This window comes from Solea solea, chromosome 15 (assembly GCF_958295425.1).
Source record: "Solea solea chromosome 15, fSolSol10.1, whole genome shotgun sequence".
NCBI classification, from domain to species: domain Eukaryota; kingdom Metazoa; phylum Chordata; class Actinopteri; order Pleuronectiformes; family Soleidae; genus Solea; species Solea solea.
Genome location: NC_081148.1, coordinates 16,741,781 through 16,758,131, shown reverse-complemented (window position 1 = coordinate 16,758,131; position 16,351 = coordinate 16,741,781). Strand labels below are relative to the sequence as shown.

General features: G+C 38.8%; 1 protein-coding gene across 2 annotated transcripts in view; it reads right to left on the bottom strand.

Moving 5' to 3' along the window:
• The window catches only part of wdr27 (WD repeat domain 27), a 33,247-nt gene extending 16,909 nt beyond the window's left edge, over positions 1–16,338 (bottom strand). Inside the window, exons 1-17 of one of the 2 annotated variants that reach the window (XM_058651161.1) lie at positions 16,109–16,338; positions 13,150–13,291; positions 12,702–12,826; positions 12,455–12,568; positions 12,323–12,374; positions 12,130–12,200; positions 11,870–11,984; positions 11,650–11,752; positions 9,782–9,873; positions 9,290–9,354; positions 8,260–8,372; positions 7,306–7,379; positions 3,203–3,272; positions 2,267–2,335; positions 2,083–2,186; positions 1,318–1,407; positions 832–953 (exon numbers count right to left, since the gene is read on the bottom strand). In XM_058651161.1, coding sequence (XP_058507144.1) covers positions 832–953; positions 1,318–1,407; positions 2,083–2,186; positions 2,267–2,335; positions 3,203–3,272; positions 7,306–7,379; positions 8,260–8,372; positions 9,290–9,354; positions 9,782–9,873; positions 11,650–11,752; positions 11,870–11,984; positions 12,130–12,200; positions 12,323–12,374; positions 12,455–12,568; positions 12,702–12,826; positions 13,150–13,252 — 1,482 coding nt within the window. In that variant the 5' untranslated portion in view covers positions 13,253–13,291; positions 16,109–16,338. Of the gene's footprint in view, positions 1–831; positions 954–1,317; positions 1,408–2,082; positions 2,187–2,266; positions 2,336–3,202; positions 3,273–7,305; positions 7,380–8,259; positions 8,373–9,289; positions 9,355–9,781; positions 9,874–11,649; positions 11,753–11,869; positions 11,985–12,129; positions 12,201–12,322; positions 12,375–12,454; positions 12,569–12,701; positions 12,827–13,149; positions 13,292–14,402; positions 14,589–16,108 lie in introns of those variants that run through there. The other variant, XM_058651160.1, reaches the window with a different exon arrangement.
• Positions 16,339–16,351: the final 13 nt, after the last annotated feature.

Genomic DNA, 16,351 nt, shown 5'->3' with positions numbered 1-16,351 from the left:
TTGTTTTACTTCTGACACAATATGAATAGATATTCAGAGGGAGGACATTTTTGAGACATGAGGTCACTCTGGCTGGTCCTCATTTCACTGCTTTTTGTGGTTAGGATGAGGACGTGGTAAGTCTACGACAGGGGTGTCAAACTCAATTACAGATGGGGACAAACACTGAGACTGTCCTCCAGGACTTGTAAAAATTGTGTCCAAGGTGAGAACCAGATGAGGTCAAATAACATCAAAGATCAAATACGATGCAATACCAGATCAATAAGAATGGAAATTTAAACTAAAAAAAAAATATTTGCAAACGACAAATGTAATATTGTGCGGTTAATCATTTACGAATGATTTTTCATTGAAATCAGCAGTGTTGTAATGCAATTTCCTGATTTCCGCCTGCTGTATTTCAGTAGAACAGCACATACAGGCCTGTAGTCAAATGTATCTTAGCCAACAATTTGCTGATTTCTACTAGAATTATAAAGCCAAAAGAGATGGAGCAAAATACAAACAAGGGGCTGAGTCCACTTATAGCCCATCTCTGGTTCCAGTTTTGTGTTTTCAAAGTCCACATTTAATTTGTCTATTTCTTTCACAGGCTGGGTAACTTGATCCGTGGCACTAATAAGTTTGTCAATGGAAACAAAGACTTAACATATTATCTCGTGGGCCAAATATAATTGTATGGCGAGTCGTATATGGCCCGCAGGCCTTGAGTTTGACACATGTTGTCTAAGACCAGGCTGACAGAGACTAAACACAAGCCATAAAAAAAAGGACAATAAAAAAAAACACAATATACCTTCACACGTTTGAGTGAGAGAATGTGTTTACCATGATAATGGCAGGGTCTGAGCTGCCATTGGCCCATATTCGTAGGGACTGGTCTTCTGACGCACTTAACCACCACTGTCTGTTGAGGCTCCAGCTGACGCTGCTCACTGACTTGTCATGGCCTGCATGAACAAACAGAGGTTACAAATTAAGCTGGAGATACAGTGTGTGACCACAACATTTACTTTTATGGTGCTGCTCAGTGAGTCAGACGATGTGAGGAGGAGGAGGAGGAGGAAGAGGAGGAGGAGGAGAGGCTCGTTGTGACCCAGCGGTCAGTTCAACAGCTGTCTTCTTAGCTCTGCTACCCCCTAGTGGAGACTATATATCCACAGCACTCAGTTCACCAAGTGTCTGACAGATGTTTGACCCGCAGTGTTTGCTACTAAACATTTAAAATCACTAAGGTGTCTCTGAGCATATACTATATACATATACCCAGGCGTTGTTAAGGTATGGATGGACACTCGTGTTCACTTCATGCACCTGTGTAGACAGCTGGATTGCCAGTGAGGGAGGACTTGTACAAAACCACGGTGCTGTCACCAAGACCACACAGGATTTGTTTTCCATCACCTGGGGGAAACATAGAAACGGAAATTTATTGGTTAATATTGAAACATTTCTGTCAAAAGCTGATGTATTTGAGGGGTAAAAATCATACAAGAACATTATTCATTAATTGAAAATGATATTTGAAGAGTTTGCCTTTTGTCACACTTCTATTAGAAGATGGCCACTGCTGATAAAATACTACTTTAAGCACTATATATATTGTTTTGCAATTCACGTATATGCCTCCATATTGTGCAATCGCAGAAGATGATCTTATAATCCCCTGTTACCTGATGGTTCACATACTGTTTATCTCTAATGGTTCTGGTGTAACAAAGGCCTAACAGAATAGTGGCAGTTGCAATGACATTTACAGTAAATCCAGTAAAAATGTCCATCAGGCCACCTGCGTCACACTTGAGAAAATAAACTCCATCTCCATTTGCACTTTAAAACCGACTTAGATCCTCAAACTCCTTAAATAAACTCTTGTCTGTCCTGTGCACTCACACGTCTTTTTATTACCACTTTAACTGAGAGTTATTAGTGTGAATATTGAGTCATTGTTATTTGCACTCACCTCTGATTTGTATTGTACTCTGAGCACAATAATGAGCTTACATACAGTAAATGGATATATCATTATATTATGATGTGCATATGGTGATAAATGTTGCAGCATCTGCGTTGTCTCACCTGAATACTGAAGGCAGTACACTGGTTTGTCTGAAATGCTGAGATGAGTGTGTGGAGCAGTGGGTGCAGCACTGTCTGCTGGATACTCTCTGAGAAGAGAACCCCTGAGTGACAAAAACATTAGGCATTTAGAGAAAACAAATAAGACTTCTGAAAAAAAACAAAAAACATTGAGGCAGCTTACATATTTGTCTCAGCCTTTTTAGAGGACGGTTTCCTCTGGTTGTTTGTTTTAGGTGAGAACAAAATCTTCCTGAAAGGAGAGACAAAAATCTGGTTAAACTTTGTGTGCATGTCAGTTTATTTGATGAATCCAGCCTTATTTTGTGCTGTGTTTTTTGGATTGTTGTGCGATGAATCTAGCCAAGCTGCAAACTGGTCAGTTTTTGGTGATTTAGGTTTCTACAGACTTCACAGGGGTCCATGCAAGGTTTTCAAGACTCCATTAGAATTAGACACTTTAATGTTTCCATTCCAATACGTTTTTAACATGTGAAGAAACTAAACGTCCTTTATTTGGCTGTCTTTCAACTGTGTGATGTGTCCCTATGTCTTTTTTTCTTGTATGTTGTGATTGTGGTTATTCCTATCATCCACAACAAACCAAGTTTCCTCCAGGGAGGAGAACAAAGATCTCTGAATAAATCTGAATAGTTAATAGACTAGTGTCACAAGGGGTGTCCCTAGAATTCTTTAAAAATCTGAATTGGCTGTTGAAGTTAAAGTTTAATAGACCCTGTTTAAAACCTGCTGCTCAGTTGTTGCTGAAATAGCCGTAAAGGGCTGATGGGAGTTGTTTATGATGTTGACAGAGATGGCTGCATTACAGCCAGAGTCACAGTACTGGAAATTCTCTTGGACTGAAAAGAAAATCCCAAAAGGGACATAATCAAAGTTTCCGAATGAGTGCCAAGTGCCCTCACACTGATTAAGATCAGTTTGTAGATATGTTTCATGTGTTTCACAGTAACTACAGGGTGACAGATGATAAAGGGCAACGCTCCACCAATTCAAGATTAATAAATAAGGAAAAAGTGAGTTCATTTCTTCCTTTCAACTTTAACCATTGCAATAAATGGTAATTTGATTGTCTATGAAGCAACAAGTTTCTCTAACGTACCGTGGGGCACTGGTGTATCCAGATGACTTCACTTTTGAGTGGAAAACCAGAGGCTGCTCCTTCATTCCTCCTTTGTAGACAGACAACCGCAAGTTACACAAGAATAATGACAAACAAAGATAAAATATAGTACAATGAATCATGGTTACAAATCTGTGGAGCAGTTATGCAATATGAGTCACATTTTCTAAGGATAAACTCTGTGCACAACTTTTAATAATTAGGAGGGGGGAAAAAACCTCAACTCATGATACTGTGGTGGGCTTCCTTAAAATAGCACTGAGTGTCCGATCTGTGCTGTAAGGATTCAGTGCATCAGCCACAAACTGAGTGACGTTCTCCTATCTATTCACTATCAGTACATTTGCTATTCATTATCCCATAGATTCTTAGATAACTGTGTAAATGTCAGAATGGCAGGTATCATGTATAAACGTGATAATAGTTACCACAAGCAAGGCTTTGGTTGATAGCACTACAAAACAAAAACAACATATGAAAACAGCTAACCAGGTTCATCTGACTCTAAATGGACCAAATACTAACTCACGGCCGGCATGGCGCCAACTCAATAATGACATATAATGCAAAGGAATCCAAGCCGTCAACACCAATACGAAACACAGCTGGATCTCTTTTCAATCCACTCTTATCTGGGAGTGCTTTTCATCTTTGATGAGCAACGCCAATAACCAATGTTCTCCAGCGTTGGCTTGAATTTCATTTTCCTTCCTTAGGCTTGACAACCTCTGAAAAGTTAGGTTTCTCCGTTTCCCTTGGATTTTGAATAAAAGTTGAGCTTCTCCAGTTACATTTTGTTTCTTTATCTGTTCAAGTGAACGTAGTGTTTATACTGTTCATGCTGTGTTGAGTCTGTCAATGCAGTATTCTTGTTTTCTTCATTATTATAAGCCTCCATTGTATCATTGTTCGTATAGCAAATGTTTGGATTTTGTTGAATTGAGATTTAGCTGTGGTCAAAGCAGTACTGCACGGCATCAATTGGACTGTATCTCATCACATGAGACTGAAACAGCCCGTGCAACTGGTTGCTTGTGTGTTCTTCCATTGCTTTGCGTGTTGGGTGGTGAAAGCAACGTTTGATGGAGAACGGATTATATGCACACGACTACAGTAAGCATTTTAGGCCAAAAAAAACGAATTACCTGACAATAGAATCACTTAATAGCCCTATTGGCTATCCTGCTGGTATATAATGAGCATTTAGTTTTATGGAGTAGTAAAAACCTGTAATCTGTGCTGACTTTACATGTGATGCTGTTTGAATCAAAGTGAGTGTTTCAGACGAGTCGAGTTGAGTCATCTCTCCTTTAAACACCTAAAGCTGTCGTCGCCATTATGGCCCATTTAATTAAGTAAAATAAATGAGGGCACTAAGCTTCTGAACAGCTAAACACGGAACAAATGGCTGCAGTCACTGAGTGAAGAGCAGCAACATACCATCCTGCTGTGTTTTGGTCTGTGCCTGTAGGACTATTATTTGGCTGTGTGAGATGCCATCCCATAAAATATCCGACCCTTTTTTAAAATGATGTGTTTTTAAGAGATGACCATGATTCTTAAATTACAGTTTTAATAGTCTGCATTAGATAAAAAAAAGTCTCAGAGGTTTATGCTAGAATAAACCACCTTGCTCTAAATCAGAGAGGTGGGGAAAGCAAAACTGTGTGTGTTAGAACGTGGATCAAGAAAAATACCTCATAATCCTGGCTTCTAAAAATGTATAAGCCACAGCAGGTATATTTACTGTATATGACTGTTTTGACTGTAACCAGAGCGACTTACTGAACTGGGAAAAGCAGGGAACACTGGAGGAAAAAGGAGTAAGAGAAGAAGTTCAAAGTTATCTAAAAAAAGTAAGATGAAATTTCTGGTCATGTGAATCATTTGTCCAAAATTATGTAAAGAAAATAAAATTATATTAAATTGTGTGGGCCCTGACGTGCTGCCAGCAGGTGGCTCTATGCCCTTGACTTAGTTTCCACGTGTTGATGATTTTCTGGCCGGGTCTCTTATCTCACGTGTGAAGTTTCGAGCAGCTTTGTCAATATACAGCAAAGTTACAGGCCACTTCCTGTTTTGTGGCAAAATGGTGGCTAAATTCAAGTGATTGACTTCCTGTTGAGTTGAGGTCATGGTCCTAACAGACTTGTTTGTTTTTGGCTGTGTGACATGTTTCCACTAAGTTTGATGAAATTTGGTGCAACTTCCTACATGTATATTTTGTGTAGCACGAAATCTTGGCCCAATGTCACAATGGTGTCAAAACGGAAAAGTAGAACACAATGACTTGACTACCTCCTTCCTCCTCTGTCCTTCTAATGCAACAACTTTGTTAAAATGCTGTAACAATAATGAAATAAAGAAGAGATGGAAAGACTCTGTGAGGAGCCATGATAAGAAACAACTATCGGCACCACAGTTTTTAACAAACTTACACAGACACAACTGTTATTTGCAGATAATCTGTTGAATGGGGCTCTCCCTAGCCTCCACCCCACTGTTCCAACAATATCTAACACCATCATCTGCAGTACAAACCCAGTGAGTTTAGTTATTATGATTTAGCCCATGCATGTCATGGAAAACATAAACTGGCAACATTGGCAATCACCACCCACCAAACTTGGGCTCTTTATTTTTAGCTGGGTGTTTTTTTTTTGGCACTGTGATGGCATGATGAACTCAGATATTCTCACATATTCATTACGGCTTCATATGCAGACTTTACATTGGACTAGTCAACCTGTCAACACTTGCCTGAGTCTTACTGTTTTTCCAGTGTCACTCAGTGTCACATATAAAAAAAGCATAGATTCATATAAAAGTAGGCTGACGATATGCAGAAGTCATTCAGACGATAGTGTAGATAACACATATGTACATATCTAAATTCATGTGTTTTTCCTTTAGAAATCAGTCCATTCTTTTAGCCATTGGTGACCTTTAAGATCAAATTATGCCAATCTTAGTTGCATAATCCCCCTGACAGAGACAAACACATACATTTTTCATCTTTATTTTTATGTTTAGTGCCGTTAATGATTTGATTAGCCTGCCAATGGAAAATGAATCAAAATAAAAATAAAAATCAAGGCCTTTCACAGCTGATTCCTGTTTTGGTGATCCCTAATATCCCAAACTAAATCCAGGCTACAAGACATTTGTCTTCAGAGTGGTGACACCTGGGAAAAGTAATGGCACCTGATTATCACCATTCTGAAAAGCCAGCAGTCACAGTCCACCTCATGACTATGTGTAACACTGTGTGACATGACAACACATAGCCTTTCTAATCAGCTATCACAATTCTTTTCACAAAACTCCTTCAGACTGGTGCCAGACTCGCAATGGAAGAACATTTTCCTTTCCAGGAGTCTCCGAGGTTTATGGCGTGATTTGAATTCACTTCTGCAGATACCTCTGAGAATACAAAGATATGTGATGGCAGCATAGTGGGCTGCAGTAGTCTGTAAATGTTTGCGGTATTCCGACATTTCAGTCATGCAGCACTTCTAGACTCCCGTGAAGAACTCCTACATATTGAGTCACTGACAGCTCCCTTCACTCCGGCTGTGGGGAGACCAGCTAATACTGCCTTTCTCAGAACTCACTCTCTGTAAGAACAAACCTCTGTATAATTTCTGTCTCCGGCAGAAGAGGTTTAAGCTGCCAAATCCTAATAACACTCCAAAGACCATAAACAGGCTCACATTACGTAGCAATCCACCGCTGCATGAAGCAGCTGTGCGACTGGAATTTTATCAGTCTAAATGTATTGTTCTCTTATATTGTCAAGTACCTGCCTACATGTACAGTATACTGTATGTGGAAAATAAAAACCAAAGCAATGCCCTTTTCAACATTGAGGATTTAAAAGTCTGAAGACAGTTTAAATAAACCTACAAGAAGTATGAATTAAAATAATCATCTGTGGCTCAGAAAAACAGACAATGAGCCATTCATAGAGTGAACTACAAAGTGGGTCATTATTTTGAAAAACCCTGAGTCATCAAACGGCAGTTGCTCCCCTTTTTATTTTAATGTGCAGTGAACGCTGAGACTACAACAGGGTTGCTGACCTTTCTTTTTCAGTAGATTGGGTTCCTTTTTCTTTAACTGAGCATTCAGGGGAGATTCAAGCAGTGGAGGGGAACTGAAAACAAGGGAGGGGTGAAAAAGAGAGAGTTACTGGAAATGAAGGAGCACAGCATTTTCCACAGTTATGGATTATTAGCCTCTCTAATTCTCGGTACCGTGATAATGATGACTCATGAAAATTCAGATGGCAAGAGGCCTCGTTAATATGGAAAGGTCACAGAGACCGACTCCAACACGGGCCAAATCGCCTATCATCTCCTGTCCTATGTCCTATTGCTGTTGAGTTTAGGTGACCACTTTCTGTGTGAAGGTAACTAAAGTCTGCACTGTTTTTGCAAAAAGAGAAGGAAAAACCAGCTAACGGGATAATAATACGGCTCATACAAACATGTTTCAGTAGAAACACACATTGATTAAATTATAACAACTTATTGATGCTGCTGGATTTTTGCAGAAAAAAAAAAGGTAATACAATCTTTTGGCATTTATATAACAATGTTATTGTGAGAGTACGTATTAATTGTTGGTCTTAGGAGAACATTCAGTGCAGACAACTTTATTAAAAGTCATCTGGATTTAAAAGCTTTGACATGTTAAAAAATGTTCTTGGAGTGAAGTCATTCAGTGAACACAGCAGTTCCAGACAGGAAACAAATGATTATGTGAACTGAATAGAAACAGTTGTTTTCTCTGACTTGTGTGTTTTGTAGACGGGCTCATTATATGTGGACAACTGCCACCAAACAAGCAAATAAAGGAACAACAAATTATTATTTAGGAGGGAGCCATTAAACAGAAAAACCTGGTTTTCATATTTATCCTACTTTACAAACAAGACGAAGCCCAAGGATACGCTGACGTTTTACTAATGGAGCTCAGCTGTTACGTTATCACTTTACCATCACTAGATATTCATCGGGTTTCTTCAGGTTTACCTGGGGAACACTGAAAAGCCTTCTCCACAAGCCCAACTCCTCCCGAGGTCACAAAGATCCAACTCCAGCAGCGCCACAGTTTGATCAAACAAAGAGGAGACTACAAACACCATCTGTGAGGCAAGGAATTCAACAGTTGATTCATGTAAAAACATTAAAACAATTGTATCAGTTAGTATTCACATTAGTTTTAAACATAAATGTAAGAATAAGGACGACAATAAGTCAGTGTTATGCTTTTACAATGCACTATAACACGTTATTACTCCACTGTGCAAGAAAGGGGGGGAAAAGAAATAATTTCTCTTCAGGATGCAATCCACAGTCAAAACTTGTAAAAATGTCTTTAAGTGGATTGTGAGGAATATAAAACATTAACTGTAGCATTATAAAAGTACCAAAGATTAATAAGCACAGGAGCTCCTTAAGACAGTCAAAATTAATACAGGAAACACAATGAAAACCTCCACAGATCCAGTTAGTAAATAAAGCATAATTTCAGTGGTTATTTTGGATTTACTTTTATCATAAGCTGACAAGATTCACTATAAGAATGATAAACATGCACGATCTTCATCAAGTATTGCAATACAGGTGTGAGAGTGAAAATGGAGGATGGAGCAGTAGAAAATGAATGAAATAATCCAAATCAGTACAGAATCTTCCTTTTATTTATCAAGATATCTCACTGTTTATTCAAGGAAACGTCTGCCTGCATGTCCGTCTCTTAATAGCATTGTACTGTCCAACGGTTCACTTGACAGGCTTCAAACTTGGCAGGTGACTTACAAAGGGCACCAGTGTGAGCCGTGCCTACGTTGACATTGCTTGGATAAAAACGGCATGCTCCGGCCGTGTCTCACACATAGAAATGAATGGAGACAGACACTTCCCTCACCTGTGGGTTACCAAGGCAACCATGGTAGTAAATGACGCATGGAATGCTCTTTGTTAAAAGAAGACAGCAGTCTGTGAATACTTTGACTATGTTTGGACTGTTTTATACTACGTAGTCATCAGTATTACTCACAGAGTTATCCAGTCCTGGAGAGATTGACCATGATCCAGCCACTGTGACGCTCAGGTTGGGGAAATCTGGAAAAACATCCATCATTGATTTGGCTGTATTCAATTTCCACTTCATATCTGCACTTAACAACGAACTGACATTGAACTTGTGCTGTCATTCATTATAATTACAATATATAAATGTACAGTACACTGTGTATGCTATCATTGAGAAGCTTTTGTTTATGCTGCCATCTGTTGATTCATTTGCGAACCAAATAAATGTTTTTCTTGCGATACATAACTTTATTGGTCAACAGAGGAGCAACATGGTAAAACTATTTTATTTAAAAATAGTTCATTTGCAACTGGAAGATTTATATCATGATTATCATTTAACAAACTGAAATCATTCAGCCAATTATGAGTAGATGACGGCCAATATTGAATAAATACAAAATTGTTTTACAACAGTGCAGTAGTAACCAGAGAGATCACATGACCTGTAGCCTACCTTTGAAAAGCAGTGCTGTTACGAGCTCTGAAGAAGCCAGATCCACCACATACAGACCATCAGAGCTTCCAATACATAACCAGCTGCTGTCCCTGCAGGGGCCCACACAGAAACATATGGAAAAGCACTGTTACAGGATTTCCCCTAAAGACTTTTTTTTCCACCTTCATATGGAGAAATACAATGTCACCAATTTGCAAAGCATATGCAACAAAGGAGAATGGGGTTTTATTCAAGTTTCCTTTGACTTCATGTAGTCTAAACTATGTACACCAGGCAAGATGGAAACTACGACCACAGAGTGCGGTGGATGTTTTTTATCCAGTTTCTACAGTGAGCTACTGTACATGCGGAGGTCATGGAGAATATAATGAATATGTTCAAATACATGTTTTACATTATAGTGTTGCAATTATTTCCATGCCGAACATGACCTCATGTACATTAATGTTTGTTTGTAGAAACATTAACACTGTTCCTTCCCAAGGTATCTTTATTTACTCTTCCATTGGGGGCCACAAAAATCTGAGTTTAGATAAAATGTGTCCCGTTGTTGATGATTATGACACACCGGAACATTTGTAAACTTGGTGTGTAGTTGCCAGTCGCTTTGTATAAAAGCATCTGCAAATAATTAAATATAAATGTGTACAGTAAAAAGGGCTACATCTGTGCATGGTTTAAGAAGCCAAAAAGCATCATCTTTGCTTCATGTTAATTCCATAATGCACCTAAGCAGTGGCTGCAACCAGAGATCATTCAGTTGAGGAATTTAGATTTTAAACAAAAGTCAAGTTTAAACACAAGTAGGGTCGCGCATGGGCAAAAATACATTAAAATGCATTTTGAAATAAAATACTAAATACCTAACTCATAAATAAACATAAACTGTGAAATACAGTAGCCAGTATAGTAGCAATAATATGTGCCAGGACTGCTCTGAATTGTGGAGTATGTGGTGTTGCTGTTGCAGCACACAGTGGTGAATGACATTAAGGTACAAATGCATGAAACAAAATGACACCATGTAGTGACACCATGTAGTGGCATAGCAATACACCCTATTTTAATTGCATATTTTAAATACATGTATCAGAAATACTGCCCATCCCTGGGTAGGATGGTGACAGACACTGCTGCGCTCACAGCAAAACGGAAGGAACGGTTCACAAGATACACATAGTTATATCGGTGCTGTCATAACAGAGAGTGTTTTAACAGCCTGAAACTATTTATGCACAAGCTTGCAAAGTTTCCTGTGATGTGTGAATTCCTCTGACACATGGAGCAATTAGCCATAACAATGAAGCGTTTAATTCCTGTTTTTTTTTTTTCTAGCCTTTTTGTGAGCGTTTGTGGCATTAATGGAAGAAATGTGCAGCTTTTGTTGGAGTTTTTTTTTCATGACATCTGTGTTTGATACGCTTTTGTCATATTTTCCTGAATCGCATACAATCTTTGCCTTGTGGAAATAAAGAACCGATCGTAAGGCCATTAGAGTGATCACTGCACTGACACTGACACTGTCATGTCTTGTATTAACATTAATATTCCTTAGCCCATAAAATCCAAAGTTTGTTTGTTGCTTTGTTTTGTTTGTTAACAGGATTTGAATAGATTTTCACAAACCTTTAGTGGGGGGGAGTGAGTACTAGGAATTACCAACCCATTCAACTTTGGTGTGGACCTGGATAAGAAGTTGGCTTAGCTATATGGCTTCATAGAATTTAAGGTGAATGTTTGCTGTAGGTAGGAATCTCCTGCGGTAACTGAGTTCACAAAATCTTTTTCATGCACAGATCAAGATTCCACAGTAAGAAAATGTTTTAAATCAGGTATGTAAGATTTCATATTCAGTGTTAACTTACTTTTCCTGCTCATTATTTGTGCCAGTAAATGAGCTACATAAAGCCATTCTGAGGACTGGTTTAGCAGTCTCCACTTCACCCACAGTCGATTGTTCCACACTCCCTACAAAACAAATATCCATAAAGGAGTGTCAACATTTCTCAGTAGCTGAAAAGAGGAAGTTTTCTTTATAAATGACCTTTACTACACTCTGTCATTGTTTGTAGTTTGTAACATCACCTGCTTGGTGGCTCACAGACTCTTGGTGCATTTGATGTCTTTTCTCCATCTTTTCAAGGTCCATTTTGGTCACCAGTTGACACTTGTGGTCATCTTGAAGGGAAAAGCACCACACCTAAATCCAACAGATACACGTTTGTTACTCACTGTAACTTTGTTTAAGATGTCCACATTAAGGGAAGTCAATGCAGTGTCCTAAGAAGAATTATATGTATATCACCAAATCACAACATACATTATCTCAAGGCACTGTCACTAACCTGTCCATCAGCTGAACCAGTGATCAGGTGCCTGGTCTCCTCCAAGAAGAATGCGTTGAGTAGTGGAGAGGCTAAACAACAAAGATATGCCTTCACACTCTTATTCGGGTACATATCCAAATTTCAAAATATTAAACCATTAAACCTTGTAATTCTAATCTCAAATACGTCATAAAAAAGTGCAATAGCATACCTGAAAGCACAAAAGATTGGTAGCAAACTGCTCCAGTTGTTAAATCCCACACCTAAACAAAGGCAAAGTATTTTTAATTAAACTCAATTACAGTGTATTTAATATTTGGTCTTTGTTGTGTATAATCTGTACCTTAAAAGTGCGGTCCTCCGATGTGGTGATGAGAATATTTTCATTCCAGGGACAAAACTCTGCAGATGCTACAGGTCCCACATGTCCAGTTAAGGTAGAAATAACTTCCTGTCTCTGATGTAAACACAGAATAGAGTGTAACATGTAAAGGCCATTGACAAAAAAAAGTAAGTGTCATTCTTGCAAGCGTTAAAATACAGTATTGCATTAACCCAGAGAAACTGTACAAGTGTGCACCATCTTATACCTTTGAACTCAGAATGTATACAGAAGCTCCTGAACACGCGGCCACTCGTTCATCAGAGAAACAGAATGAAAGATGAACGACTTCCCCCAGTGAAGTCCCGATAACTACTCCAGCTGCAACTTTACCTGCAAACAAGTGCATTTTAAACATTCAAAGCAGAAGCACTTTACGGCAAAAAAGTATACACATAAGACATGTCTGTGAATATTTCACTAGAGGGCAGACTTGTCCATATTTTCACACAGGAAAATAATCATACTCATTGCTCAATATCTAAACCAGTAGGGGATTATAATAAGGATTATGGCAGAATGTTGATTTAGGCCTTTTAATTATACAACAGCCAGGGAATCCTGAACGGTTTAGCATTAAGAATGTAAATACCACTGATAATTCTGCTGACAGATAAAAGAAGAGCAACTCCTTGAGACACAAACATTTTCCTCACCATCCTTCACTCTCTTCTGGCAGCGTTCAATATCCCAAACAATGATATAATCGGCAGAAGCAGAGCACAGGAGAACAGGTCGGCCTCCTTTTCCAAAAGTCATGGCGCCTATCTCGCCATGGTGCCCAGTTAGCGGCAGGGGCTGTGGATAAACATTTGGACTCCATTAAATATGCCATATATTATAATTAATGAATGCTGCCTGTGGCTCTTGGACTCCGCTATTATTGACTAACAGAGGTGGATAACAAAAAGGGTTTGGTTAAACACATGCAGCACTGCAATCTCTCCCCACCTTAAACACTCAGTATAAATTATCTTACATTGTTGGATGAAAGTAAAGTGTTACATATCATACATAACAGACTACCCTCTCCACCTAACACACACATTCCTGTACTTATGCACAGTGGCATGCAGAGACATTTGGAAGGGCAGGGGCATTTCCCACTTTCTCACACAAATATCTTTACAGGGACATCCTTTACAGCACAGCATCACTTTCTATCACAGTTGGATATTTTCTACACAGCACTGCATGTCATTTCCTCTAAGGACACTCTTTGGGACACTGTTGTCATGTAGAGACAGTAGGGAACTTCATCTTTTTTGACTGTAAGGACACCCATAGGAAACAAAGTTGCAAGGGCATCTTATAGCACTGCATCACTTTTCTCCATTAGAAAGGCACTCCTTTAAGAGCAATATCTTTTTTTTGCCCCTGCCCTTCCCCTGTGCACACCACTGCTCATGCACCCTCCTTAGTTTTGTATATAACTGTGGTGTATGCTTCTTATTTTCTGTTTTATAATTTTGTGATGCATTCTAATATTTTATCCCTCATTTTGGAGTAAAGAAGGAAAGAAAAATTTATTTTTCTACTGTATGTTTTGTTATGAAAATTCATAGGTTGTGTATTTCATTTCCTATACTTTTTTAGTTTATAAACCTTTCCACCTACCTACACCTCCCTATCTATCTAATATATGTTGTATTATGACATATACATAATTGTACGCCTATTAAAATGCAAAACAAAACAAATAGTTTTACAGAAGAGAGTCAATAAGTAAACTAATCCATCTATTTATCTATCCAGCTGCAGTCTGTAGCCCACTCACGGCACGCCTCCTGCTCAAGAAACACCCACAGAAACAAATCCTCAGATCCCTCTCAACTAATAGTGCAACATTTCACCCAAACAAATTAAAAGAAGTAATAAGTAAACAAGAAGAGAATTATAAGAGACAAACCTGCTCTGTGTCTAGATTGTTGTAAACCAGTATTTCCTTTCCATGCAGTGGTATTCCACAATAAGCGGGACAACAAGCGAGCAGACAGAGTGACCGCAGTCTGCTGCCACACGTCAAACTTAGCTTCTCTATCATCATTAGCTCCTCGCTGCTGCTCAGTTGCTTTTTTTAAATTAAACTATAGGATGTGTGCATTTGCCGCCTTTGATCCGTCCGCGGTCTACTTTAACTGTCTTTGATCTGCGATCTATATTCATATCCTGTGAGGAGACAATGTTCGGAAAGTAACATTTTTTTAAAACGTAGAAATAGTAGAAAACCTGTGGGATGCGGAGCAGGTGGTACGAAAAACGTCCGGTAGAACTAATGCTACTGGTTGCTAGGACACCAAGTCAATTTCCTAGATCGTCTATGACAGGAACGTGTCTCACGCTCAAGCAAAACAAAGCCGTGCTCAGATACATATATACGCTGCCTGCCAAACACTGACTTTCATACACTAACTCAATTGTGTTATTTTGAAGATATGTCAATATCTCTCTGAAGCACGCGGTACGCTGAGCCTTATTTGCAGAGGACTACGGTGCATTTGATTTGGTCGCAGTGGTGCTTGGAAATACGGTACGAGTGAGACCTCGTTCTCGTTCTCTCTTCTTGTCATTGCGTGTTTAACCACAAGATGGCGAATGGTCCCTGTTGTTGACTTGGAAGACAGTGACATGTCGCTTACCATCATTTGTATTAGTTACTAACCCTGAGTCCTCAGTTATTTTCTATCCTGTCTGAAAATAACTTTAAAAAAACCCTCTTATTTAGAGATCAAGGTGAGAAAAAAGGGTTTTACTATTTGAGCTACAAAAATATGTGTCACATCCTATGCCTACGTCACAAATAATGGAAGGTCTCAAATAGATCTACAACGCTCTGTGGTTTATTTCAAAAGTAGGCCTAAACATGCCAGTGTAAACCAGCAGGTTTCTTTTTGTAGTTCTTAAATTTCATGAATGCAACAAACTCCAGTTCTTTCTTATCTCTCTATATAGCTATATATAAAACTAATTACATGATGTCATCTTCATTTTATGAGTTAAATAGATTTTGCGGCTCCAGTTTAATTATATTTGGGTGGAGAGGGGTCAAAAATGGCTGTTCTGATTCTCAAGGTTGCAGACCTCTGACCTAGGGAGTGGGATTTTTTTCATAATAAAGGCCTGAATTTGTTCCTTACATGTCTAAAGTGCTTGGATTGCCTTCTTTTATCTCATTTGTTGAAAATCCTATCCTATAGCTATCAGTAAATACAGCCATCTGAAAGGGTTAGTAAATACAGATGTCTGTACCCCATGCAATATTGTAATAAAGATCTTCTTATTTGGACGACACTGAATGATTTGCTGGCTACCAGTCAGCCAGTAACCAACCTGCAGGCACCCTGAGTCTTCACAACAAGCCAGAGAGGATGAAGGGGAGACAGTGATGGAGAAAGTGCAGCCAACATTTTTAGTTCCATTACAGAAAACAATTTTCAGTGCTTTGGGGGTTCAGCTTTGATGATGTGATAGTGTGAGAGTTATAGACCCTGACTTTAATCCAATATCTCAACTGCATTTGAACTTCAACTTCCATCATCCGTGTTACAGCAACAGATATCACAGACTTTCTAAGATTCATTCTTACAGGACATAATTGAATTATTTGTCACTGACTTAATGACTCTGAAGATTTCCTCAGAACTGATGAAGCCTCTTGGATGAGAGATGAAAAATCTTCAAGACATCTACACGTCCAGGTGTTACTGATTCAATGGACGCAATATTAATCATAACTATTTACATAGCACTTTTCAAAACAAGGTTAAAAGATGATGGATAGATTCCAAGTCTTCCCAGTTGAGTGGCCAAAGGATAAACATCTAAAAAAGCATGAATGGAGAGAAGAATGCTGGGACA